We start from the raw sequence: 24630 nt of genomic DNA on the forward strand, positions 1-24630 counted from the left end.
TCTAAGTACTGGAAACTCTCTAATGTTCTGCTATGGACAGACCTTCAGGATGCATTAAGTGAAAAAGGAATCTGTATAACAGTATGTATAGTATGGCACCTTTTGGATAAGAAAGGCTGAAGGTAGAATAGGCTATACCTTTCTATCTGTATCGGCATAAAGACTCATTAAAAGAAGACAAAATAAAGTAATAAAAGTGATACTTGTGGAAGGTTAGTGTGGGGGCAACTAAGTACAGTGGACAAGAGTGAGTGAGATGTCTTAAAGTATAATGTTTAATAGTTTTGATATTCAAAATGTCATGTATTGTCTATTAGTAAATAAAAATATTCACAATAGTAATAAAAAAGCAACTAGAAATTAAAGTATACAATTCTGTATAAGTACCTTGAGCTAACTGACTGCTACTGGAGCTCCTAGTGTACAATTCTAAAAAGAAAACTTTAATAAAGAGCACAGAGAGATGAACTGAACAAATGAGATATCCAATCTTGTATGGAAAGAGTTGTTATTGCAGCATCAACTTCTTTTCCTCAAGTTGATCCATAAAATCAGTGTGATACTAATCAAAATCCCAGCTGGGTTTCTGTAGACCTTGATAGACTCATTTGAAAATGTATGTGGCAATACAGCTAAGACCACCTTAAAAGAAGACTAAAGAGGCAGAAACGTCCTGACAGTATGACACATTACAAAATATTAAAACCAAGGTAGAATTAGTACAAGAACAGAAATAGACCTGTACATATTACATATGTGCATATCATAAAAGGTATATGATCAAGGTGATATGGTAACTCAATGGGAAAATCTTTAGTATTTGAAGTGGGAACCTTGGTTCACTATGTGGAAAAAAATCAAAATGTATCTCTCTTCATGCATGAGAGTGGATTTAGATGGATTGAAACCTAAATTTAAAAAAGATCATACCATATAGTTAGTAGAAAAAATATTAGGAGAATATCTTTGTGACATAGAAGGGTGAAGAACTTTTGAAATAAAACTCCCAAACCAAAAACCACAAAGCAAAAAACTGATCAATTTTATTTCACCCAAATGAACAATTTCTGTTCAAAGAAAGCTGTCACGGGTCAAGTTAAATGAAAGGATATTTGCAACTCTTTTTTTTTTTTGACAGGCAGAGTTAGTGAGAGAGAGAGAGAGAGAGAAAGGTCTTCCTTCCTTTGGTTCACCCTCCAAATGGCCACTATGGCTGGTGCACTGCGCCGATCTGAAGCCAGGAGCCAGGTGCTTCCTCCTGGTCTCCCATGTAGGTGCAGGGCCCAAGCACTTGGGCCATCCTCCACTGCCTTCCCGGGCCACAGCAGAGAGCTGGACTGGAAGAGGAGCAACCGGGACAGAATCTGGCGCCCCAACTAGGACTAGAACCTGGGGTGCCAGCGCCGCAGGCGGAGGATTAGCCAAGTGAGCCGAGGCGCCGGCCGCAACTTTTGAAACCAACTAATGGCTAGACTATAAGGAACTCCAGTAAATTAACAGGAGAAACAGGAACATCAACGGAAAAATGGACCAAGCAAGCAATTTACAGAAGATGTGTTCAAAACACATATGAAAAGACATTCAAAAATTCATTAGTAATCAGAGAAAAGCAAGCTAAAACAAAACAAGATATCATTTTATACCTGTTAGGAAGGCGGAAATTAAAAAGTTGGAACATGTTGAGTGTTAATGAGGATGTGGAGCTACAGATATCTTCATGCATGGATTTTAAAAATTCACTGCACCAAAATAAACTCATGTTTTAATTCCATTTTTCTTGAACTTTTTGATGTACTCTTGTACATGGTGAAAGAAGTGTGGACTGGTACAGCCATCTTCAAGAACCATCTAGAAGTATTGATGTTCTTAGTCAAACTAAGTATATGCACACTTTATCATTCAGTCATTCTGTTCTTGGGCATATGCTCCCAAAGAAGTTTTTTTTTTTTTCAAAGAAGGCAAGAAAACTTTGTTTTGTTTGTTTGTTTGTTACTTTTTAAAGGTTTATTTATTTTTATTTGAAAGTCATAGTTGCACAGAGAGAGGAGAGGCAGAGAGAGAGAAAGATCTTCCATCCGATGGTTCACTCCCCAGATGGCTGCAACGGCCAGAGCTGCGCTGATCCAAAGCCAGGAGCCAGGAGCTTCTTCAGGGTCTCCCACGTGGGTGCAGGGGCCCAAGGACTTAGGCCATCTTCTACTGCTTTCCCAGGCCATAGCAGAGAGCTGGACAGGAAGGGGAGCAGCCGTTTCTCGAACTGGCGCCCATATGGGATGCAGGTGCTTCAGGCCAGGGTGTTAACCCACTGTGCCACAGTGCTGGCCCCGGAAGAAGTTCTTATAGAGGTCAGTGAGGGGACATACACCAGGACGTTCACTGAAGTGTAATTTGTGGTATTGAGGAGCTGAAGGCAGTGATGCTGCCCATCACTGGAGAAAGAATTCAGAGAAAATGCTGTCAAGGTATACTAGTTATGATGAGCAATTAGAAGCAATGGATTAGAAGTATACACATTGATATGCATAGACCTTAAAAACACAAGGATAAAAGAAAATGAAACAATGAATGAAAATAAATGAAAAAAGTAATAAGTAGAACAACCTATTGAGTTCCAGTTCAAGTCCTGGCTATTCCATTACTGATCCTGCTCCCTTCTAATGTGCCTGAGAAGGTAGCAGAAGATGGCCCAAGTACTTGGGCCCCTGCCTTCCACATGGGAGACCCTGATGGAGTTCCATCCTGGCTTTGCACTGGCCCAGCTCCAGCCATTTGGGGAGTGAACCAGTGGATGGAAGACATCTCTCTCTCTTTCCCTCTAACACTGCTTTTCAAATAAGTAAATAAATCTTTTTAAAAAGTATTTATTTATTTGAAAGGTGGATTTACAGAGAGGAAGAGGCAGAAGCAGAGGCAGAGAGAAGTCTTCTATTCCCTGATTCATTCTCCAAATGGAAACAATGGCAAGGGCTGTGCCAGATCCAAAGCCAGGAGCTTCATTCAGGTCTTCCACCCAGGTACAGGGACCCGAGCACTTGGGCTATCCTCCGCTTTCCTAGGTGCATTAGCCAAGGAGCTGGATGGGAAGTGGAGCAGCCAGTACTCAAACCAGTGCCCATATGAGATGCTGGCACTGCAGGTTGGGGCTGTAACCTTCTGAGCCACAGCAGTGGCCCCATAGCAATTCTTAATTTTAATTGTGTCTAACTCATCACTTTCTTCCTAGTTTTTATTGATATGAAAGATTTCATTACAGTTTTTCCCCTTATAGTTTGTGCACTTAAGATTTTGTTTCAAAAAACCCTTCCTGGTTGGTAGATTAAGTCACTGCATCCCATATCAGTTGTCTGAGATCAGAGGCAGAAATGTCTTTTTTTTTAAGATTTATTTGAAAGTCAGAGTTAGAGAGAGAGGGAGAGACACAGGTCTTCCATTTGCTGGTTCACTCCTCAAATGGCCACAACAGCCAGGGCTAGGCTAACTGAAGCCAGGAGCTTAATCCTGAACTCCCACATGGGTTGCAGGGGCCCAAACACTTGGGCCATCCTCCACTGCTTTTCCTACGCTCATTTGCAGGGAGCTGGATTGCAAGTGGAGCAGGCAGGACTCGAACTCGCATCCAAATAGGATGCTGGCATCACAGGCAGCGGTTTTACTTGGTAAGCTACAACTCTGGCCCCCTCCTTCAGCTTCTGATCCAGCTACCTGCTAACACGCACCCTGACAGGCAGATGATGGCTCAAGTACTTGGGTCCTTGGTACTACGTGGGAGATATAGATGGAGTCTTGGCTCCTGGCTTCAGCCCAGGCTGGGCTGTTACAGGCATTTGGGCAGCGGATGGGGGTGGGGATTGATCCAGTGGATGAAAGATCGTTGTTGCTCTGCCTTTCAAATAATAATAATAATAATAATAAACTTTTAAAAAAGTATGAGAACACAAAGGATAGGAAAAAAAAATTTAAAGGTCTTTCCCTAGTCAGTTCACAAAGAGATTTTCCTGTACATTTTATATTAACTGTACAGCTTCATAGTCCAATCTCTTATGTGGAATAAGTAGGAACCCAGTTTTTTTTTTTTTAAGATTTATTTGAAAGTCAGAGATACAGAGAAACAAGAGAGAGGAGAGAGAATCTTCTACCTGCTGGTTCACTCCCCAAATGGCTGCAATGGATGGGGCTGGGCCAGGCCAAGGCCAGGAACCAGGAGCTTCATCTGGGTCTCCCATGTGGGTGGCAGGGGTCCAAGTACTTGGACCATCTTCATTCTTTCCCAGGTGTATTAGCAGAGAGCTGGATCAGAAGTGGAGCAGCTGGGACTTAAATTGGCACCCATATTGGAAGCTGGCACTGCCTGATGGAGGCTTAACCATCTATGCCACAGCTCTGACCCCCTGTTTTATTTTTCTTCTTATGCTGAGCCAAATTTCCCAATGCTATCTCTGAACCGTTCATTTCCCACCGTTTTGTGGTGAAAACCAGTAAACTCACCCACTTAACATTTGCTGAAGCCTGCTTTGTACCAGTCTTGTGTTGGCTGGTTCTTATTGAATGCTCTAGACCTATGGTCCCTGCTCTCAGAGTTCCTTCTCCTGTGGAAATACAATCACGGAACTACAGTACAGTATCAAGTGACACCTGCTACCTAGCACAGGCAAGGAGCACTGAGTTTCCAACTCATCTGGGAAAGTCAGGGAAGGTTTCCAGGGAAGGGCAGGGGAAAGGTGAAGGTGCTCTGGGCTGGCTTGGGGTCCAGAGGAATTTTGTGTCTCTCCGGGGTGAGAGGTTAGAAGCCTTCCATGGATGTAGGGACACTAAATTCTAGATATGCAAGGGACAGAAGGGCAGTGGAGGGTGTGTGTGTGTGTGTGTTTTCAGTTCAAGTGGAGGAACATACCTTTGGGATAAAGCCCTTTTCCACCCTGTACCCCACTTTAAGGTTTAGGCGTGAGGTAAAGGAAGGGCTGGAATTAAACCATCAGGAAAAATACATTTTTTTCCACATTAATATTTTACTACTTTAGGGGAAGACCTCATTCCCCAACCAGGTCAGGAGTTCCTCGAGATGCAAGTTCTGCAGAATCCCTTACGTGTCCCCGCTCCGGAGACAGAAACACATTCCCTCTGCAGATGCTGATCCGGGACCGACGGCGGGAAGGAGGAAGAGGGGAGCGCGAACAGGTGGGAGAGGCTGCCAACCGTTCCAGCTCCTACTCGAGTCGCGCCTGGCCATGAATCTCAGCTGCTGCAGAGGGAGTAGCTGGCTCAGGGCTGGGAACAGCTAACGGATCCACTTCATGTGGAGAATACTCCATCAGACATGTGACCCGGGCGGCCATTTTCTCACACGCTGCCCGTCGCCATCTTCCAAGCAGACAAAGACACCAACCCCCACTCTCGTCTGAGGCAGGCAGGGTGATCGCTTGGTCACTACGATTTGGAAATATCCAAATCCAACCCCAGGCAGCGGCTCGCACACAAGATTTCCGTCTTGCAAATACGATAAACGACCCCACAAGTCACCCACCGCTTCCCCTCGCCACTCGCCCACCTTCCTCCTTCCCCCTCCGCTATTTCCTTACGGAGCAGCCAGGAGGCGGGGCTGGCATGGGGGTGAGGAAGGGACCGGCGGGCGCGAGCCGTCAATCCGAGGCTCCGCCCCCCGCGTAGGGCGCACAGAGGGCGGAGACACGCACACAGGGGCGGGGCTACGCACAGAGGGCGGAACCGTGCGTCCTGAGCGTGGGATCCGGAAGTCGGAGTCGTGCCGCATGAGCGTTGTCGCCTGCGCCAACCGTGTGCTACACTGTGTGTCGGGCCCCCGCAGGAAGTATAGGTAAGAGACTACTCTTCTCTTTTCCCGGCAAGGCTACAAGGCCTTTGTATCTGAAGTGAATCCAGAGATGCCCGTTAGCCTGAAGCAGAGAAGTAATAGCCGGCCCCCTTCCAGGGCAGAAGGGTCCAAAAAAAGGGCAGGGATTGCTGTACACATGGAGACGCGCCAAACTGGCATCTCGGCGGGTAAAGGGGCAAGGCTCCACCCCGTCTAGAAAGATGTAGACTCCGGACACAGCGTGTTGAGAGGCTCAGATCTTATTTTGTGTGGAAGACCGTCTTTCACCCTCTGGCCCGCAGGACACTGGGGCACCACTCGGCATTCCTCTGATATAGACAGGAGGCAAGGCTGAGCAGTGTAGACCTCCTGCACTAAGACACCGATGCGCTTCTAGGTTCCCCATCCATTAGGACAGATGCTGTGATGTATTTCCCCTCACCTCTTGCCCTCCCCAACCCTACTAATTCAGAGGGGTGCAGAAATGTCTACTATACAGAGAGGGAGGCAGCCTCCTTGGTGTAGAGACTCAGAGACCTCCTGGCGTCTCCGTGACTCCTGAAGAATAACTCGGTGACAGAAGCCCCACCCTCCCTCCTGCGGAATCCTTAGATCACCCCTCTCCAAAGTGGTTAGAGGCACAGGTCTCAGCTGGTGACCACGCTGACTTCCCCCTCCGCCTAGGCTTTGTGGAGAGTAGACCCAACCCTTAACCTGTAAAGAGATGATGTTTTAATGAATTTGTATAAGGCCCAACCCCAAAAGTGCCCATAGCAAACAGGCAGATCTGCTCCTGGAGGCTTCCCCTCACCACCAGGGCCCAGGCTAACTCTTCTTTTGAGGAAGACACAGAGCCATCTCTCCAAGATTTATAATCATCAGCTATAGTATGGGATAGACTACACAGGAGCAGAGAGATGCAGCTCCCCTTCTCTGTGATGTGGAGAGGCAGCACCATCACTGATGGTCCCACAGGGAGGTGCATCTGGGCTCTCCCCTTACCAAAGTAGAGGAGATCAGACTTGCTTCTGTCCTCCTAGGATGAAATCACAGACATTCCTACCCCCAAGAGTAAGGGGCAATCCTTTGAACTTTGGCCTCTCAGTCCCCCTCCCATGGGGAGAACCAGATCCCTAGTTCCTTCAGTGTTAGTGTGTTGATTTCAACCCACATAAAAGATGCACAGATCATCCCAGCCCATGTCTCATGGAACAGTCCAGAATAGACTCTTGCAGGCAAGGTGCTGATCCCACTTAAAGCTTCACAGTTTCACTCTTTCTGTGGCCCTAATGTCACCTCATGGTGGGATCAGGTATATCAGTCTTGCCCCACAGCCCTTTCCAGGGTAAAGAGACCCAGGACTCCTCTCTTTAATTTAGAAATATAGGGGCCTGTGCTTCTCTCCCATGCAGCAGAGATGCCACAGCCAGTGTGCTAGTTTCCCTAGGTTCTCTCCACCCTAGAGTAGAGGAACATGTGGCAATCCTCACCCCACTTACCACGGTCCAGAGCCAAGCCACACATGGAGGCACAGATTTTTCTTCCTCTCCTCCAAGATTATGCACTGAGCACAGTCTGTATAGACATAGAGTTAAGAAGCCCTGTTTGAGGCCCCTTTTCCTTAAGATAGACACTTTGTATCTATTCTTTCTCTCCCAGGGTAGATGAGACCCAGGACCCCCTACTTGGGAGAAGAGATACTAGTGTCATCTCCTGTAGGAACAGATGAGGCTTCGTGCCCCTTCCTGCTTGGTGTGGAGGGGTTTAGCACTATTCTCTTACCTAGGGTATAAAATACATGGTGCCGAGTGGTTAAGGACCAAGGATCCAGTCTGACACGTTGAGGCTCTGACTCCACCCAGAAAGAGAGGCTCAAGCACTCGCTCTAGAACAGCCCCTTTGCCCCATTTCTGTGATTGTTAAGGCTTCTTCATCATCTTTTTTGATATTTTATTTTCCTTTAGGGATCTTGCAAAGGGTCTGTGGCATTGTGATTTCCACGTCTGTCTTCAAATCACTTCTGGCAGGAAGAAAGAGGACAGATCTGAAACCTGCCTGCTTTCTAGCTGGTCACCATGATGAAATTTAGACACAGTGAGTTTCCTTTACCACCCCATTGCATCTTGTGCTTTTATCAAATATTCATAGTATTTCATAGCACCTTTTTTTTAAAAAAAGATTTATCTATTTGCAAGGCAGAGTTAGGGACAGGGAAGGAGGGGGCTGGGGGAGAGAGAGGGAGAGACCTTTCACCTGCTGGTTCACTCTTCAAATGGCTGCAGTGGCCAGGGCTGGGCCAGGCTGAAGCCAGGAGCCTGGAATTCCATCCTTGTCTCCCACGTGGGGTGCAGGGTCCCAGGTTCTTGGGCCATCCTCCGCTGCTTTCCCAGGTGCATTCGTAGGGAGCTGGATTGAAAACAGAGCAGCCAGGACTCAAACTGGCACCCATATGGGATGCTGGTGTTGTAGGTGCCAGCGTAACCCACTGTGCCACCACGCCGGACACCTTGCAGCAACTTTCAAAGATTGTTTAGTATGTTCTAGATCACTTAGTCTGGATGTTTTACCTATCGTATCATTGCTGTCCTCCTGACTTACTTGTGACGTCATGCTCTCTTTATCCCCCATGCCCATTTTACAGATGAGGAAAGCAAGGTTAAATGACTGAGCCTAATAAGTAGTAATTACTGTCACGCTGCCTGTAACCCTAACATGCCCTAGCACTTTTTTTTTAAAGATTTATGTATTTTACTTGAAAGTCAGAGTTACACACACACACACACACACACACACAGAGAGAGAGAGAGAGAGAGAGAGAGGTCTTCCATCCGCAGGTGGCCGCAACGGCCAGAGCTGTGCCCATCCGAAGCCAGGAGCTTCCTCCAGGTCTCCCACATGGGTGTGGGGACCCAAGGACTTGGGCCATCTTCCACCTCTTTCCCAGGCCACAGCAGAGAGCTGGACAGGAAGTGGAACAGCCGGGTCTCCAACTGGCATCCACATGGGATGCTGGCACTTCAGGCCAGGGCATTAACCCGCTGTGCTACAGCGCTGGCCCCACCCTAGCACTTTTTAAAAGATTTATTTATTTATTTGAAGGGCGGAGTTACAGAGAAAGAGAGAGAGGCAAAGAGAGGTCTTCCATGTGTTGGTTTACTCCTCAGATGGCCACAACAGCCAGGTCTGGGCTTCGTTGAAGCCAGAAGGCAGGAGTTTGTTCTGGGTCTTCCATATGGGTGCAGGGGCCCAAGCACTTGGACCATCTTCTGCTGCTTTCCCAGGTGCATTAGCAGGGAGCTGGATTGGAAGTGGAGCAGCTGGGAATCAAACAGCACCCATATGGGATGCTGGTATTGCAGGTGAAGGTCTAACCCACTATGCCACAATGCCAGCCCCCTAACATTTTATTTATAAGTTGCACCTTTACCTTGGTACTGTAAATTGTACCTATGGTTAAAAGTAGGGACTGGAGCCAAATAGGGTTTGAATCTCAGCAATCTGCTTTATAATTTATGGGGCCTCAGGCAAGTTGTTTAAGTCCATCCTCTTTATCTATAAAAGCTGAGGTAATCATAGTATCCACCTAATAGCAGTGTTGTGAGGATTTAACGAGTTAAAAGAGGTAAAAAAATACTTAGAAACCCTGTCTGACACATAATAAGTGCTCTGGAAGTATAAATATTGGCTTTAAAAAGTCAGACTTGGGGCTAGCGTTGTGGTATAACAGGTAAAGTTGCCACCTGTGATGCCGTCATCCCATATGAACACTGGTTTGAGTCCTGGCTGATCCACTTTTGATCCAGCTCCCTGCTGATGTGCCTGTGAAAAGCAGCAGAAGATGGACCAAGTGCTTGGGCCCCTGTCACCCATGTGGGAAACCCAGATGAAGCTTCTTGCTCCTGGCTTTGGCTTGAGTCTGTCCTGGCTGTGGCCACTTGGGGAGTGAACCAGTGGATGGAAGATATCTCTGTCTCTCCCTTTCTCTGAAACTCTGACTTTCAAATAAAATGAATGAGTCTTAAACAAAAGTCAGACTCTTCATTTCAATTTGGAATTGAGCCCCTCAGAGAAAGCTAATATTCTGCGATCAAACTGTTCTCTGACCCATCTTGAACTTTGGATTTTTCTTACCTGTAAAACAGACCAAGTGGACAAATGACTTTCTTTTTTTGCCTTCAGGACTCTTCCGCCTGTCCGCTTCATTCTTCAACTGGATACTTGTTGCTAATTTTTCAGATTTCAACTTTATACATCACTTCCTCAGGGAATCTCTCCTTGTCCACTTCCTTCCTGGGTTTCCAGTCTGTGTACCCCCAGGGTCCGAGGCTACTGACACAGCATGATTGGGTCTGTCTCCTCACCTACTTTGTATTCATCATTGTGTCCCAAGGGCCCAGCATGACCAGACAAGTTTTATTAATTTTCATGCTTACTGTGTGCCAGGCACTAGAGTATCTAAGTCAGTAGAGCTGACTTAATTCCCCCCTCCTTCTACCCTGATATTTACAGCCTAGGAAAAGACAAATGGGATACACATTCTTTCCTGTACAAAAGAAAGGTGAGGATCTGAGGGCAGAACTATTTCCATATTTCCCTGCCTTTATCCTACCATGGACCACATAGGAAATAATCTTATTTGGCTAGCACATTGGGTAGCCTGGGTGAGATTAGCACAACCTAGTGGTTCCAGATTCTGTATGAATGATGGCCCTGCCTATCAGGGGCTTGGTAAAAGCCAAATATTTTCTTTATACAATCATAAGAAATTTCATCAAGAGTCATACTATTTAATAGTAAAAGCAGATAATTACTTTTATAAGTAAAACAAGAAAAATGAACAAATTAATTATATTTACTCAGTAACATATGATGCTGGATGATCATATTGATGATGATAAAAAAGATAAACTGGTTAAAGTAGGATATATGAGGGTACTTCAAAACATTTCTAGAAAATGGAATTAAGATAAGTTTATTATGGTATAAAAATGTTGAAATTCAGGCATAGTTTTTTTCATAATATGCATTTTCCATGGCCCTTTGATAGATCCTTGTACTCTGGGATTTCAAACTTAAAAAAAAAATTTATTTGAAAGCCAGAGTTACACAGAAGAGGCAGAGAGAGAGAGAGATCTTCCATCTGCTGGCCCACCCCCCCAAATGGCTGTAGTGGCTAGGGCTGAGCCAGGCCAAAGCCAGGAGCCAGGGGCTTCATCCAGGTCTCCCATGTGGGTACAGGGACTTGGGCCCTCTTTCACTGGTTTCTTAGGCGCGTTAGCAGGAAGCTGGATCAGAAGTGGCACAGCTGGGACTCAAACCTGCGCCCATATGGAATGCAGGTGCTGCAGGTGGCAGCTTCACCTTCTGTGCCACAGCGCCGACCCTGGATTTCAAACTTTTTGGACCTATTACAATAAACTTACATTTTAATTCCATTTTCCTACCATCATAAGCGTGAATAAGAATTCTGGCAGTTTAAAAAATGAGGAAGTATTGTATGGAAAGATTATGGGTAAACTATTTTATGGAAAGAATATTAGAGGGAAAGGTCTTCAAGGTTTGTTAAGTGAGAAAAGCAAGTTGCTGACAGGACTGTACTATGTTACTTTTTATAGGAGAAGATGGGAAGAATTAAGAATATTTGGAAAAGAATATGTGATATGTTTATACATATTTATTTATTTATTAAAGATTTTATTTATTTATTTGAGAGCTAGAATTACAGACAGTGAGAGGTAGAGACAGAGAGAAAGGTCTTCCGTTGATTCACTCCCCAAATGGCCACAATGGCCAGAGCTGCGCCGATCCAAAGCCGGGAGCCAGGTGCCTCCTCTCAGTCTCCCACGTGGGTGCAGGGGCCCAAGCACTTGGGCCATCTTCTGCTGCTTTCCCAGGCCACAGCAGAGAGCTGGATTGGAAGAGGGGCAGCCAGGACTAGAACTAGCACTCATATGGTATGCCGGCGCCGCAGGCGGAGGATTAACCCACTGCACCACAGAGCCGGCCCCTATATATATTTTAAATGTAGTGACATTTTAAATTCAGTTTTTCTGCAAATATTTAATCATTTATTATTTTTTTTGAAAGGCAGAATGATACAGAGTAAGAGGTCTTCCATCTGCTGGTTCATTTCTCAAATGGCACAAGAGCCAGATCTGGGTCAAAAGTCTGGAGCCAGGAACCGTCTGGGTCTCCCACATGTGTGGCGAGGGCCAAAGTACTTGGGCCATCTTCATCCTTCAGAGCAAGGAGGAGCAAGGGGAATGTGGCTCTACAAGAGCACAATTATAATACCAGACTGTGGAATATTAGCCAGACGGGGGGAGAGCATGGTGGATGATGAATAAGGAACTTAGCAGATGGTTCACGTTTCTAGGACGTTAGACAACTGAAGATAGGAGAGGGGGTTCTAAGACTGCTTTCAGACTGTATTCAGAGGTGATGCCACCAGGTGTAGCCATAGGAATGGGTGGGTGATCTAGATAGAGTGTAGATCCTAAGATGTCAAGGAAGTGAGAAGCATAGGTTGTTGGAAACGTTGTCCAATGATCTCCAAAGTCATCCAGTTTGGTGATGGCCAGAGTTAGGTTGAAAGTAAACCTCTATAAAATAAATCTTTTTTTTAAAAAAAAAAAGAAGAAAGTAAACCTTAGAGGGGCCAGTGCTGTGGCGTGGCAGGTGAAGCTACTGCCTGCAGTGCTGGCATCCCATATGGGCACCAGTTCGAGTCCCGGCTGCTCCACTTCCCATCCAGCTCTCTGCTGTGGCCTGGAAAAGCAGTAGAAGATGGCCCGAGTCCTTAGGCCCTTGCACCCACATGGGAGACCTGGAAGAAGCTCCTGGCTCCTGGCTTCGGATTGGCACAGCTCTGGCCATTGCAGACATTTGGGGTGTAAACCAGTGGATGGAAAACCTTGTTCTCTCTGCCTCTGCCTCTCTGTGACTCTGCCTTTTAAATAAATAAATAAATAAATCTTTTTTTTTAAAGTAAACTTCTGAGCCAGTTGCTTGAATAAATGAGGAAAAGTGACTTATATATGTACAACAGGCATAGATGTGTGGCGGGGGCCTCAAAAGAGGAGGGTTTTACTAAAAATAATTTTCCCACTTTTTTCCCTTTCTTTTTCTTAAAAGATTTATTTATTTATTTGAAAGAGGGAAAGACAGAGGTAGAAAGAAAGATCTTCCATCTGTTGGTTCACTCCCCAAATGGCCACAACGGCCAGGGCTGGGCCAGGTTGAACCTAGGAGCCAGGAGCTTCATCTGGGTCTCCCACATGGGTGCAGGGGCCATCTTCTGCAGCTTTCCCAGGTGCATTAGCAGGGAGCTGGATTGAAAGTGGAGCAGCCGGCATGCAAACTGGCACCCATATAGGATGCCGGCACTGCAGACAGTGGCTTAACCCAGGATGCCACAGTGCTGACCCTTTTTTCCTACTTTTTAATGGGAGAGAAATAGTCTCAGTTGGAGAGTACCTCCTCTACCTGCTGGCCCCAAGCATGTTCCAGAGAAAAGAACAACTTTAGGGGCCAATGTTGGCATAGTGGGTAAAGATGCCACCTGTGGCACCGGCATCCCTTATGGGCACCGGTTCAAGTCCCGGCTACTCCATTTCTGAAGCAGCTCTCTGCTAATACACCTGGGAAAGCAGTGGAAGATGGTCCAAGTTTTTGGGCTCCTACACCCACATGGACTATCTGGATGAGGCTCCTGGCTCCTGGCTTTGGCTTGGCCCAGTCTTGACTGTTGCAGTCATTTGGGGAGTGAACCAGCAGATGGAAGATCTTTCTGTCTGTGTCTTCTCCTTCTCTGTAACTCTGCGTTTCAAATAAATAAATAAGTCTTTTAAAAAAACTTCAAAAAACTTATTTATTTGAAAGACAGTGACAGAAGTCTCCCATCTGCTGATTCAGTCGCAAGCACTTGCAACAGCTAGGGCTGGGCCAAACTGAAGCTGGGAGCTGGGAACGCAGTCTGGGTCTCTGTGAGTGGCAGGGACCCAAGTACTTGAGCTATCACCTGCTGCCTCTAGGGTGTGCATTAGCAGGAATTGAAATCGGGAGCAGAGCCAAGACTTGAACCCAGACACTCAGATATAGAATGTGGGAGTCTACAACCACCTTTTGTGAGGCCTGCAAGTGAGGCTTTGTCTTTGGGAGAGCCAAGTCTCAAGGCAGTAGATTGGGGAATTGCTCTCAGAGGAGAGGTTGATAAAATAGGGGAGTGCTGGTCACCCAAGTGGGTGTTTTCTGAGGACCTGATGGGATGTTTGATGTAGGGGCAGGGGGAGGAGTAGAAGGATGAAGTAAGTGCATTGGTGGGTGTACGGGGACAAGGGATGACGGGTGAATGAATGGAGAGAAATCTTTGGGTATTGATGTGAGAGTTAGTTGTTTCAGGCTCAGGGATGGCAAGTTTTTTTTTTTTTCCAAGGGCCATTTGGATGTTTATAGCATCATTTATGGGCCATAAAAATTATCAGCTTAGGGGCTGGCGTTGTGGTGTGGCTGGTCAAGCTGAAGCCTTAGGTTCGTGCCTGGCTGCTCCACATCTGATCCAGCTCCCTGCTAATGGCCTGGCAAAGGCAGTGGAAGATGGCCCCAAGTGTTTAGGCCCCGGATAGCTACAGAAGTTGGGCCCCTGCACCCGCGTGGGAGACCGGGAAGAAGCTCCAGCCTCAATATCTGCCGAGCTACAGCTGTTGTAGCCATCTGGGAAGTGAACCAGTGGATGGAAGACCTCTCTCTGTCTCCCTGCCTCCGCCTCGTTCTAAGTTTGCCTTTCAAATAAATAAATAAATATTTTAAAGAATTATTAACTTAAAAATTAGCCTGCTTTAGATTTATTGAATTTCAGGTTCCACCTATAGTTGCCTTTGCAGGGCCAGGCCAAATGATTTCATAAGCCTTATGCAGCCTGCAGTCCAGATGTTCCATGCCCCTGGCTAGATGATGATGGTAGATGCAGATATTGATGCTGAAAGAGTTTTTTTTAAGATTTATTTATTTATTTGAAAGACAGAGTTACAGAGGGAGAGAGAGAGAGAGGGAGGGAGGGAGGGAGGGGAGTCTTCCATCTGATAGTTCACTCCCCCAAATGACCATAACAGCTGGAGCTGGCCTGGTCCGAAGCCAGGAGCTAGGAGCCAGGAGCTCTTGAGTGTCCCTGTGGGTGCAGGGGCCCAAGGGTTTGGGTCATCTTCCGCTGCTTTCCCGGATGTATTTAGCAGGGCACTAGATCAGAAGTAGAGCAACCAGTACTTGAATTGGTGCCCATATGGGATGCTAGCACTGCAGGTGATGGCTTTAACTGCTATGCCATGGCACCAGCCCCACTGAGACAGGTTTCAAATAATTCTTCAAGGTCTTGTAGCTATGTAGTTGCTGAGCCAGAATTAGAATGTAGGTCTGCCAGCTACAAAGGGTAATAACTGTTTTCTTTGAGCGCAGTCGAAAAGCTGTTAAATGATGACTAACTGCACCCTTCCCTTCTTCCCCCTCCCTCCTTCCCCTTAGCTTCTTCCCTCTGAAATAGATGCTTTCCCCCTTTCTAACTAATATATTTTCTTTCCCATTTGCTGGTTCACACTTCAAATGTCTGCAACACCTGGGGTGTAGGCCAGGCTGAAACCAGAAGCCAGGAACTCAGTCTGGGTCTCCCATGTAGGTCACTTGAGCCACTTGAGCCATCATGTGCTGCCTCCCAGGGTGCCCATTAGCAGGAAGCTGGAATTGGGAGCAGAGGCAGAGCTTGAACCTAGGTACTCCAATATGGGATGCATCTTAACTGCTGTGTCAAATGCCTGTCCCACCAGTTTATTTTGTATGTATTATTTGTTTCCCCTTATTTGTTTATTTTTAAAAGAATTATTATTTATTTTATTTGAAAGAGTTAACATAGAGAAGAAGAGGGAGAGAGAGAGAGAGGTCTTCCATCCACTGGTTCACTCCCCAATTGGCCACTATGGCTGGAGCTGTGCCGATCCGAAGCCAGGAGCCAGGAGCTTCCTTCAGATCTCCCACGTGGGTGCAGGGAACCAAGGACTTGGGCCATCTTCTACTGCTTTCCCAGGCCACAGCAGAGAGCGGGATTGGAAGTGGAGCAGCTGGGACTCGAAGGGGCGCCCATATGGGATGCTGGCACTGCAGGCGGCAGCTTTACCCACTATGCCACAGCGCTGGCCCCTTCCTTATTATTTTAAATGTTATTTATTTTAAAAGAGTTAGAAATTGAGAGATTTTCCATTCTGCTGGATCACTCCCCAAATGGCTGCAATTGCCAGGGCTGGGCCAGGCTGATGCCAGGAGTCTCCATGTGGGTAGCAGGGCCCAAAGATTTGGGACATCTGCTGCCTTTCCCAGGTGAATTAACAGGGATCTGGATCGGAATGGAACAGCTGGTCTTGAACAGGCACTCCTATGGGTTGCTGGCATCACAGGTGGTGGGTTAAACTGTTGCACCACAACACGAGCCTCTATGGTCCTTTCTTAGTATGTGTTACAGTGCTTAGCCACATTTCCAGATTTCTGTTTTAATGCTTTATTTGTTTGAGAGAGAAAGGAAGCTTCCATTTTCTGGTATGCTTCCCAAAGCCTGCAATTGCTCCTCAGCTTTGACTGAAGCTAGGAACTGAGAATTCAATGAAGGTCTCTCACATGGGTGGCAGGAACTTGGTCACTTGAACTATCACCATTGCTTCCTAGGGTCTTCGTTAGCAGGAAGCTGGAGTCAGGTGCAGAGCTGGGAATTGAATCCAGTTACTCTGGTGTGGGATGCAGGCATACTAACTGGTGACCTAAACCTCTAGGGCAAACACCTGCCCCAGTTTTCTTTTAATAAATTTAATAGATTTTCTGCCTGCCACCATTTGTTTTCTTTAGCTTAAAATGGTTATTCTGATTTAATTTTTATTTTTACTAGGCATTTTACCAGAAAGGAAGTACAGGTAATAATCTTTGCACATCTGAAAATGTCTTTATTTCATCTTCACATAAGAGTAATCTATTTGCAAGGTAGAGGAACTTGGCTTGGAACACAGTTCCTTTTCTTGGAGTCTTATAATTGCTTTTCTTTTGTCTCAAGTGTGTAGAGTTACAGGTTTGAGAAGGCCGTCTGCCTCGTTCTTGTTTTTTAGAAATTCCTGCTTGGAAGCTTATAAGGTTTTTCTTTATTCTTGGAGTTCAGAAATTTCATCAGTTTGAGGAACCTTCATCTGTTATTTAATAAAAGTATTGCTTCTCACTTGGGGCCTTTTTTTTTTTTTTTTTACAAATTCCTGTTATTTAGATATTAGTTCTCGTGGGTCCATTTTATATATATTTTTGAAAATTTTCTCTTAGTTTCCATTTCTTTTATTTTCATTTTATTTGAAAAGCAGAGAGACAAAGAGAGAGACAGTGACTGAAAGAGATCTTCCATCTACTGGCCCATTTCCCAAATGCTTGCAACAGCCAGGGCTGGGCCAGGCTAAAGCCAGGTGTTCTGGAACTCAATCTGGGTCTTCCACATGGGTGGGGGGGACCCAAGTACTTGAGTCATCACTGCTGCCTGCCTGGATCTGCTGTAGAAAGAAGCTGGATTGGGGGGTGGAAGAGTTGGGACTTGAGGCACTCCCATGAGGATGCAGATATACTAAGAGGTGTCTTAACTGCTGTGTCAAATGCCTATCCCCATTCCTTTGAATATTTGTTCTGTTTTCTTTTTTTGTGTGTGCTAAGTAAGCTCCTCTCTTTGTCTTCTAGCTTATTAATTTGATGGTTACATCTCTTCTGTTTTTCACTACATGTATTGCATTCTTATTTGCTATCAAGTTTGTGGAATCTTCTTTTTTCTCACATAATTCCCTTTAAGTATCTTCTTGAGTTTCCTGAAAGCTTTGCAGTAGCATTTAAATTCTGTCTCCTACATTAACTTTGCTTCAGTGTGAACCGCTTGAGGTGATTGTGGAGCTGGTTCTCTGGTAATATCAAGCCGCTCACATACTTGTTTGTATATATCCTGATCTTCCAGGGCCGCCTCTCTCTCTCGGAATTCCTTTAGCTCCCTTTGAAGGTGGTGAGAATTAAAAAAAAAAAAGCCATTCTTTCCAAAAAAACTTCTCACTGAAATTGGGAGAGGCCTCTTAAGTTCCTGGGCGTTACAAGGCGTAACTGGACACGCAGCTGCTTTCTCCTCCTGTGCAGGAGACACAACAATTTAGCTGAGTAGTCAAGTTCCTTTAGAGGCAATGGCTTTAGCATGGTCACCAGGAAGGGGCAGTTCTTTCCCCACACGCTGAGGGCGTTTACCCAGGCCTAGGTGTTGGGAGTCCTCTGAGCACTTTCTCGTGCTTCCAGTTCCCTTACGTCCGCCTGGGACTGCATTTACTGACTTGCCCCCAGTGGGAAGCTGGCAAGGAAAGAGGAGTCACAAGCACATATTCAGGTCACTCTTCACAGAACTGCCTTAAGAATTGTTGGAGTTTGCTCCAAACATAACTAGTACTTCTTCTCATACCAGTGTTTCCATCTGGTTCTCTGCCTTGTGTGGATCTAGACAGACGTGGTGTCTGAGGTTTCCTAGGTTCTCAGAGTGGTCTGGCATTGATTTAGGTATCAATAAGTGTTGGGTAGGTAGATGATGGCTCTTTCCTTTCTTTTGCAGAAAATAAAAAGCCAGGTAAAGGTTCCAAAGGCTGCAAGAAGGTAAGTTGGCTGTGCCCTCAGATGAGGTGTGCCCACTGCGGGGTAAGGTCAGAGCACATCAGAGTCAGCATAACTGGCTTGCCCCCTCTCTGGGTGGCTGCAGCAGAGAATCAGCACCATTCACTAAGTTTCCACCACAAGTCATATGCTGCTTTGGGTTTGACTTGCTTCGATTGGGATTATCATCATCCCCATTTAAAGATTTATTTATAATTTGAGAGAGAGCGAGCAAGCCCTAGTGTGTGGTGGTTCACTCCCTGAATGCCTGCAATGGCTGGGGTGGACCAGACCACAACCAGGAGACTGGAACTCAATCTGGGATTCCCACTTCGGTGGCAGGATACACATGAGCAGGAAGCTAGAATCAAGTGGAGCCAGGACTTGATCCCAGGTATGAGATGCAGGCATTCCAAGTGACATCTTAACTGCTGTGCCAAATGCCCATCTATCCCCATTTTTTAAAAGAAGGAACTAAATCTCAGTGAAAGTTTGGTTCCAAGTAACACAGCGGGGACTTGAGTCTGATTCCCAAGTGCCTACCTCTTATGAAGGCGGGGGTGGTGCTGAAAGCATCATCTTTGCCCTAGTTCCTGGGTGCCTTGGTCCTGTTGGGAAAGATGTGAACAAGGAAGCCTTGGGCTAAAGTGGTGAGAAGTAGGTATGGCCCAGAGAAGGCTTGGGTTCCTGGATGTTAGTATGGATAAAACTTCCCCAAATTTTTTTTAAAAGGATTTATTTATTTATTTGAGAGGCAAAGTTACAGAGAGGCAGAGAGAGAGAAAGGTCTTCTATTCGCTGGTTCACTTCCCAGTCTGCAATGGCCAGAGCTGCGCTAATCTGAAGCCAGGATCTTCTTCTGGGTCTCCCATGTGGCTGCAGGGGCTCAAGGACCTGGGCCATCTTCTACTGCCTTCCCAGGCCATAGCAGAGAGCTGGATCAGGAGTGGATCAGCTGGGACTCGAACCAGCAGCCACAAGGGATGCTGGCACTGCAGACCAGGGCTTTATCCTGCTGTGCCACAGCACTGGCCTCCTCCTCAACTTTTTTTTAAGGATTTTATTTATTTACTTGAAAGTCAGAGGTACAGGGGTGGGTGGAGTGAGAGAGCGAGAGATGCCATCCACTGGTTAACTCCCCAAATAGCTGTCACTCCTGTGGCTGGGCCAGGCTGAAGCCAGGAGCCAGGAGCTTCTTCTAGGTCTCCCCTGTGGGGGCAGGGGTCTAAGGACTTGGGCCAGCCTCTGCCACTTTCCCAGGTGCATTATCAGGGAGCTGGACTCTAACCAGCACCCATATGGGATGCTGGCACTGCAGGCGGCTGGCTTTACCTGCTGTGCCACAGTGCCAGTCCCATGCTTCCCCAGCTTTAACCCATCCTCCAGAATCACCTGCAGTGCTGCTTAGAACATATAGCTGGCCCCATCCCAGAGTTTCTGATTCAGTAGATGTGGCATATCTCATAATGTGCATTTTTGACAAGTTCCCAGCTGCTGCTGCTCCCAGTTTGATGATGATTTGTTCAGACAGTTTTTCCATTGGCCTTGGGAAACTTTCCCAGCTACTTTTCTGCCTACCCCTATTACTTACCTGGAATTCTTTAGTTAGTCTGTGACTGGCTGGGAGAAGGAAGATCTTCTAGCAGCCAGATGGGCAGATTTCTGGGAACAGAGCCCTTGTAGCCTACTCCTTACCTCTATTTCTTCCCCAGCAACTACACTGATCTGAACTGCTTTAGCCTCTGCCTCTCTGGGGGTGGGCTGATGTCCATAGGTTCATCAGCTCTGTTTTATTTCTTTTCTCTTGTGTGTCCACCAGCCTGCAAAGCGCAGTGGTAAGAAAGCAACCCACGAAGTGTCTTCTGCCTCCCAGTTTGTTCGCTCCAATGATCATGCCAGTCGTGAAGCTGAATTAAAGAAGAAACGAGTAAGCTCTCTCTTCCTTGGAGGAGAGGGAGGGCCGGGCTTGAATGCCAGATCTCTGGAAGTGTTGGGTGGAAGGACAAAGGGTGGACTCGTTAGGGTTCTCGAGACTGTTTGTGGAAGGGAGAAGAGAAGGAGAGTACCTGGGTACTGGATGTAGTGTCGCCATTTGCTCCTCTGCCTCTCCCTGCCCAGACCATTGCTGTCTGCCTTATGCTTCCACTGTAGTGGAATTCTGAGCATTTAAGACCATGCTTTCCTTAAAGCCCTCCAACGGCCTTGCTCATCATCTCCCTCCTTCCTCTTTGACCTCTTTTACTGCTCTTTCCTCTTCTTGCTCTTTCAGTGAGAATGCATCTCAGGACTTCAGCCTGTTTCCTCCTCTGCCTAGACTGCATTCTCTCTCTGCTTCACATAGCTTGTTTATTTTCTCTACCACTCTTTCCTTCCCATCCTCCCTCTTTCTTTGTCTCAGACCCTGTTTTCTGCTGTCATGCCTTCCCTATCCTTGAACCCCTGCACCTCACACCTCTAACATGTCATCCTGTTTCCTCTGAGTGCCACCTGTCTTGCAGGCTGCGGACCCAGTCAGCTGCAGCCCTACTGTGTGTTCACTTGTTAGGTGGAAGAGATGAGGGAGAAGCAGCAGGCTGCCCGGGAGCAGGAGAGACGCAGACACAGGACCATGGAGAGCTACTGCCAGGACGTCCTGAAACGACAGGAGGAGTTTGAGCGCAAGGTAAGAGGGCAGCCCTTGCCTCTGCATAGGACTGCTGTGGCTTTACTCCTAAACAACTCTGGCTGCTGTTCTGTGACAGGGAAAGAGGAAAGGTGTGTTAGACTGTTTTCTGTTACTATAACAGAACACTTGGGACTGGCTGATTTTTAGAGGAGCTTGAACCTAAAGACTGAAAATGGTGGTTGGGTCAGGGGTCTGGAGAGGTGTGACTAGGGGACGGGATGAAGAGAGAGGGAGTGAGTGTGAAGGGAAGATTGAGAGACCCATAAGCATATGTGAGAAGATTTCATCTTTAGGGCACCTTGCTGCCTTTCTGTATATTCTTGTCATATACTTGCCACCCCAGACTCCCTTTTCTAACATAACGTAGTTTGCCCCCCTCTCATGTCCTGCATAGGTTGTTTTTCTCACTTACACTTTCCTTTCACCCCTGTGCATGCTCAGCTCTGCAGCTGGTGCTCAATACGCACATAGGCAGATGTGCGCCATGTGGGTCTGTCCATTCTTCTTCCAGCTCCCAGCTTTGTTGGTTGGTCACAGAGTTACCTTGCAATGGGCTGAGACTCACGTGGCTTCCATGGTGTCTTGTGGTTTCCAAAGTCCTGCCCTCTCTTCTCCTCCCTTGGACCATTCTCCTTTTTTTCCCCCTCTGTTAGGAAGAAGTTTTGCAGGAATTAAATATGTTTCCTCAGCTGGATGATGAGGCTACGAGGAAGGCTTATTACAAGGAGTTCCGTAAGGTATTGTGATCCAGTTCTTTCTTTTTTTGATTTATTTATTTGAAAGAATTACATAGAGGATGTACGAGAGAGAGAATCATCTTTCCTTCTGCTGGTTACTCCCCAAATGGCCTCAACAACTGAGGCTGGGACAGGCCAAAGCCAGGAGTCAGGAGCTTCTTCTGGAACTCCCGTGTGGGTGTAGGGACTGTAGGGACCCAGGCACTTGGACCATCTTCTGCTGCTTTCCCAGGCACATTAGCAGGCAGCTGGATTTGAAGTGGGGCAGCCGGTTCTTGAACTGGTGCCCATGTGGGATGCTGGCATCAGAGGTGGCAGCTTTACCTGCTATGGTACAATGCTGGCCCTGGGAATCGAGTTCTTAAGGTCCTTTGGGGAGGGCCACAATCAGTTCCCATTTCCTGTCTGTATTGGTTTGTTTTTGCCTGATATGGAAACCTTTTCTTTCACAGGCCTATGTGACTATACCCTCGTGTGCTTTCCTGCTTTTAATCCCCCTGTCTTCTGCACTACAGGTGGTGGAATATTCTGATGTGATTCTGGAAGTGCTGGATGCCAGAGACCCTTTGGGCTGCCGTTGTTTCCAAATGGAGGAGGCTGTCCTTCAGGCAGAAGGCAATAAGAAGCTGGTCCTGGTCTTGAACAAGATTGGTAGGTGTGCCAGAACTGGGTAAGGCAGGAAACGGATCAAGCCTTCTTGAAGGCTAACTTGAATCACACCCTGCAACCCAGCAACTCAGTGGCACTCATAATAGTCATGCAAGATAGGAATTCTTGTTCTAGTTTTTCAAAGCCAGGAATGTTGTCTGAAGGTCCACATGCCCATGTACACAGTGTGTAATACCAGGTGGGAGCAGAGTCAAGGGGCAAAGGCTGTCTGCCTTTTAGTTCCCTGTTCTTGACATTTTGAGCTTTTTCTGTGACTGCACAACCTTGGAGAGCTCTTCTCTCCCTAAGCTGGTTCCCAAAGATGGGCAGAAGGGCACATGTGTCCAGGAGGCACTCACAGGGTTCACTGACATCTGGGTCTTGTCCTACCTGGCCACCTGTATTCACTGAGGTATTGGACAAGTCATATCACCTCTGAGAACTCACATTTCTCAAGTGGTATAATGGGCCTAATCTCACAGGATTTTTTAAAAAGATTTATTTGTTTATTTGAAAGAACAACAGAGAAAGAGGGAGAGACAGGTATCTTCCATCTGCTGGTTCACTCCCCAAATGCCCGCAACAGCTGCGGCTGGACTAGGCTGAAGTCAGGAGCTAGGAACTCTATCTGGGTCTCCCATGTGGGTGGCAAGGCCTCAGATACCTGGTCCATCTTCCACTGCCTTCCCAGATGCATTAATAGGAAGCTGGATCAGAAGTGGACCAGCCAGGAGTCAAACTGGCACTCCAGTATGGGATGCTTGTGTTGCAGGCAGTGGCTTAACCTGCTATGCCACAACACCAGCCGCAGCCAACCTCACAGTATTGTGAGAATTAATGATAAAGTGCTTGGTACACGCAAATTTACTTTGCAAATGGCAGTAATTCTTTTTAGGGTTATTCTTGACATTTGGCCCAACCTAGGGTGATCCAGGGAGATGATGGGAAACTGTCTTTCAGAGGCCTCTGGCACTCTGAGTACCCTGACGTGGAAAGAGGGTACATGGGACCAAACAGTTAGTGGATTTTTCCCGATGTAACAGCATCCTCATTAGGGAGAGCCAACTGGTCCCATAGACCAGGCTGTGTTTTCTAATGCCAATCAGGACTGACAGGGCTCCTGGGGAGACTTGTTAACAGGAGGTAGGTCTAGCTTTAGGTATGTGTAGATGCTTTGGAGTGAGCTGGGGAGGTGTTGTGCTGCTTAACCTCTCTACCTGATCCAATTTTCCCGAGACCTGGTACCCAAGGACATTGTGGAGAAGTGGCTGGATTACCTTCGGAATGAGCTGCCAACTGTGGCTTTCAAGGCCAGCACTCAGCATCAGGTCAAAAACCTGGTAAGACTGGGGCTGATGCATTAGCCTGCTTCATGGTAACTTGGGGTTATGGTTGAGGGTTCAAGACTTGGATGGTGACCTTGATTCCTTTAGTAATTGAATTTGGACTTCAACTTTGAGTTATATTCTGCTACTGGGTGATTAATTTTTTTCTTATATCTTTGACAATTTTTTTCTTACTGGATGACTTATTATTTGTTTAAAAGATTTATTTGCAAGGCTGAGTGATGGGTCAGGGGAGAAGGAAGAGAGATCTTCTATTTGCTCGTTCACTTCCCAAATGTCTGCAACAGCTGGGACTGAGCCAGGCCAAAGCCAGGAGCCAGAAACTTCATCCAGGCTCCGCATGTGGTTGACAGAAACCCAAATACCTGGGCCATTGTCTGCTGCCTTCTCTGGAGCATTAGAAGGGAGCTGGATTGGAAGCAAAGTAGCTGGCATTCAAATATGTGATGTGGGTATCTGAAGCTGTGGCTTTACTTGCTGCACCACAATAATGCCTACCCCGGCGTTTCATTTCACTCCTTCCTATAGTGTCACTCTAGGAAAAACTTTGTTTTCAGCTATGAGGACCTTGCATACTGTTGATGGGAAATTTGGAAAATACAGTTTACTACTTATTAACTTCAAAACAAAAAATAAAGAAAAAAAACCTCAGGGCTGGCGCTGTGGCATAGTGGGTTAAGCCGCTGCCACCTGCAGTGCCAGCCTCCCATATTGGCTCCAGATCTA

General features: G+C 46.6%; 1 protein-coding gene across 2 annotated transcripts in view; it reads left to right on the plus strand.

Moving 5' to 3' along the window:
• The first annotated feature begins 5124 nt into the window (after nt 1-5124).
• The window catches only part of GNL3L (G protein nucleolar 3 like), a 36502-nt gene continuing 16996 nt past the window's right edge, over nt 5125-24630 (plus strand). The window contains exons 1-8 of one of the 2 annotated variants that reach the window (XM_008272661.4): nt 5125-5830; nt 7792-7921; nt 18471-18511; nt 20328-20435; nt 21054-21170; nt 21827-21910; nt 22426-22561; nt 23795-23898. In XM_008272661.4, the coding sequence (XP_008270883.2) occupies nt 7903-7921; nt 18471-18511; nt 20328-20435; nt 21054-21170; nt 21827-21910; nt 22426-22561; nt 23795-23898 (609 nt within the window). In that variant the 5' untranslated portion in view covers nt 5125-5830; nt 7792-7902. The remainder of the gene's footprint in view (nt 5831-7791; nt 7922-18470; nt 18512-20327; nt 20436-21053; nt 21171-21826; nt 21911-22425; nt 22562-23794; nt 23899-24630) is intronic. The other variant, XM_051827135.2, reaches the window with a different exon arrangement.

The sequence above is a fragment of the Oryctolagus cuniculus genome, chromosome X, assembly GCF_964237555.1.
Source record: "Oryctolagus cuniculus chromosome X, mOryCun1.1, whole genome shotgun sequence".
NCBI lineage: Eukaryota > Metazoa > Chordata > Mammalia > Lagomorpha > Leporidae > Oryctolagus > Oryctolagus cuniculus.